The sequence below is a fragment of the Formica exsecta genome, unplaced genomic scaffold (genome assembly GCF_003651465.1).
Source record: "Formica exsecta isolate Colony F162 unplaced genomic scaffold, ASM365146v1 scaffold120, whole genome shotgun sequence".
In the NCBI taxonomy this organism is placed as follows: Eukaryota; Metazoa; Arthropoda; class Insecta; order Hymenoptera; family Formicidae; genus Formica; species Formica exsecta.
The window spans coordinates 229663-233097 of record NW_021848537.1 but is presented as its reverse complement, the minus strand read 5'-3'; the positions used below and the strand labels follow the sequence as shown (position 1 = coordinate 233097).

The following is a 3435-nucleotide window of genomic DNA, read 5'->3' as shown; positions in this document are numbered from 1 at the left end:
CGTCCATGGGAACACTTGGGTATGGAATACTGTAAGGATAGCCTTCTTTCCGCAGAGTCTTGGGTTTCCTTCGCGGTCTGTACTTGTAATCTGGATGTTCCTTCATGTGTTGGGCACGTAACCTCTTGGCCTGGTCGATGAACGGGCGTTTTTCATCTTCCGTAAGAAGCTTCCATTCCGCACCTGCAACAATTTTCATGTTACCATTAATAATAAGAGCGCGAGTGTGTACATCAACTGAATAGAGAGAGATTGATTGTTCCGTAAAAATAATTCTAAATTTTTATATTCGAATATTAATCGATTGGATAATTTGTTCCATGTTACAATGTCCTTTCTCGTAATTATCTAGTAATTAGATAGTAATTAAAGGTTGGTAAAAATAGTAATTATCGGCATCGATTTCTACAAAGATTCGTGAAAATTTGATGCCAATTGTCACAAAGATTCGTACTTTGTATTTCTTTTTGTATTACTTGCGGTTATTTATCAGCTGATGAAAAATTAAGCCGCGTCTAACGAAAAGAGAGGGAGACGTGAAAATTATTATTACGTCTCGCATATACATATATGATAAAGGTACATAATCCAAGTCCCTACATTTAAAATTATACGATTAATTGTCATACGCGTTGTGGCTTTTCGATTCGCATTTAAACGCTCTCGGAGGGATTCTGTAGAGGGCCTCATTGGACGGGAATCGCTTTTTAACCCCTTCGCTCCTCTACCCCTTCCCCACCCAGCCAGCGGGCTGATTGTTTTGCGCAGAATTAATTACCACTTGTTGTCGGCGGCCGCCGAGGCGCGCACAAAGCGCGAAGCCCCGGTATTCTGGAAACGGAACCTCGCTGGTAGCGAGGTGCGCGACACACACCGACCCCCCTGATGCCAGGGGGTACAATACGCCCCCGGGGTTTGCACCGCGACGCCGCCAACAATGGCCGCCGCAGCGAGACGTCGGCGTCGCGACGCCGCGAAGCTCACGTTTACCGGAGATTGATTTCGCTGAGATTTCAGTGTAAGCGAGGATATGTCGCAAAAAGATCCCGAAAGAGACACAAAATTTGGCTTAAATTTGACATATATTGCATGTTCCAAACGCTCCACACGAATTTTTGTCTTAATTTAACATAATATGGATATGTTAAATCGTGAATATTAATACTATGTTAGTATTTCAACAGAAATGAATTGCAAATTTCATAGTAATTTGGAATAAATTTTGTATAAAATTAACATATTTTTAATGGTAAAATTAACTTAGAAAAAAACTTATTGACAGTCTGTAGTCGCTCTCACTCTTATTATATTGTAGAATAAAATCAATATTTTCTTTCTGTACATTTTAACAGATAAATTCTGTCACTAATAATACGGAATATATCTAGTAAAAAATTAAAAACATGTGCACACATCGTATTATTTTTTTTTTCAGTTGTTTTAATAATTTAACATTTGAGTTTAATTAACACAACAGCAATATGTTAAATTAACACATAAATGTGTTAAATATTAATATTAAAATTATATAACACAAAAATTTTAACCGGCATATTTTTTAAGAAAACACAAATTTTCCAACAATGTATCTAATCTTTCAATTTTAAAGTTAAGAATCTGAATTTTCAATTGAATTTTACTCAAGAAAGAAGTAGATAAATTTTGTAACACACCTGCAGGTATCAATTATTTCAGAATGAGAGATTTTATATATTATAATTTCTATATATATGACATTTTTCTTTGTTGTTAAACGCCCGATGGCTCAATTTGACGTTTCAACTTGAGATTTGCTTGGTATAAGCCGACCGCAGAGGCGCCAAAAGTAACTTTTTTCATGCCCTTCACACGAGGGCTTTAATAGCTTCCGAGCTTTTCTTCTCCTTTTATGCGGCTTGACCAGGATTACCGGACGCAGCCGGGAGCGAAAAAATCGTCGGGAGAAGAAAAGGAGAGAAAGAGCACACGAGTAATATTTCGAGCGCTCGGCAGGATACAAAGTTCCATTTGAGCGGGAGAAAAATTTTCATAGAAAAGAAAAACACAGAGATAAATACAATCGGATGAAATTTTTTAAAAATATTTAAATATAATTTAAATATAAAAATTCGTAAAATTATTGCGGATAATCGACATTACTTTTACTCAGAGAATTATCCTGCAATTAAAAAGAAAAGAAAGGAATAGTAGAGAGAAGAGAGGATTGGGACTCCGTGATAAAAGCTGATAAGAACGTCGGAAGCCGGGAATTTGCAGTGAACCCTACGGATCCCTTGTTTTTCCCGTTGTTGCTGCCTGCTATCAACAGCAACAACAGCACTATTGGACAATACGGATGCGTGATGGCGCACAATGAACCCCAAAGAAAAGGTATTGGCAAGCGCTGAATGAGTTCGAGAATCGTGTCTTCCGAGACAATAGCAAGCTGATAACGCGAAACTGTTCTCGATAAAAAAAAAAAACAAAATCTCTCGACTTAATTAATTCTAGAAATGTACATACTGCAGTTTGTGCATCAGATTCAGCATTTTCTTATTTAAATCAAACCCTCTAAGGAAGCTCTGTATATGTGTAAATGTAAATGCAAGACTAAACCTTATTCTGTAATTTTTTCTCATTCTTAAGAAATATTTTTATCCATCCATTTATTTCAGAGATAAAGCCTTTGGGGAGGTGAAATAAGAAAGTAAAATTGCTTTTTTGTGCTCGATATAAAAACATTCTCGAGAGTTTCCGTCGTTTGAGAAATAGTGGTCTAAATTGACGACTCATGAACCGCGTGAATTTCCCTTCCGAATCAAAAAGCCGAGGCGACTTCCGGTCGCGCGCAAAAGGGGTAGCCCTGGTGTGCTCTCCATTTATATTACGGCTTATCCAATCGATACACGGTTTTCCCGTCTGAAAGGCAGGTGGCACGGTCGAACAAGAGAGGGAAATGGCGAGGGGAGGGGGGCAGGCGGGTTTCGACGTATTTGTTTAGAACAAAGGCTTCCAGGTACTGATGGTATTAGTAAGTTGGCGTTCGCGGGCAATACTCCTTCGTTTTCTCTTTCCTTCTTTCTGGGGTTGACGATGACGGCGGCGAGGACGACGACGACGAGGACGATGAGGAGCGAGCTTAAAGCACAATGGCACCCGCTTTTCAGTCCTTTCGTCGGCGGACAATGCCGTTTATTTAACATCGTTTAAAAGTACAAAGCCTGTTAATTAATGGACGAGGATGGCGAGGAGAGGAGACCGGGAGGGGGAGGATCGGTAAGACGAAGGAGAGCAGAGAGGACGGCGTGGCCGTGACGTCGTCCTCGTTTCTGTGACGCGAGCAATGTCGCTGAAGGAGACCGATGAAGAATACGTCAATTGCCTCGTCGATTATCCAGCTGGAGCAGTTTATTACTTCTTTCGTGAATTTCGCGCGCGAAAAGAATACAGATGATT

At 39.7% G+C, this 3435-nt stretch overlaps 1 protein-coding gene across 1 annotated transcript in view; it reads right to left on the bottom strand.

Annotated features, from left to right (window-relative positions):
- LOC115243355 (transcription factor Sox-19b) overlaps positions 1-3435 on the bottom strand; it is a 33054-nt gene that overhangs the window by 12842 nt on the left and 16777 nt on the right. Inside the window, exon 3 of the mRNA XM_029820275.1 lies at positions 1-183. This exon is cut by the window's left edge and continues 6 nt beyond it. Within this exon, the coding sequence (XP_029676135.1) occupies positions 1-183 (183 nt within the window). The remainder of the gene's footprint in view (positions 184-3435) is intronic.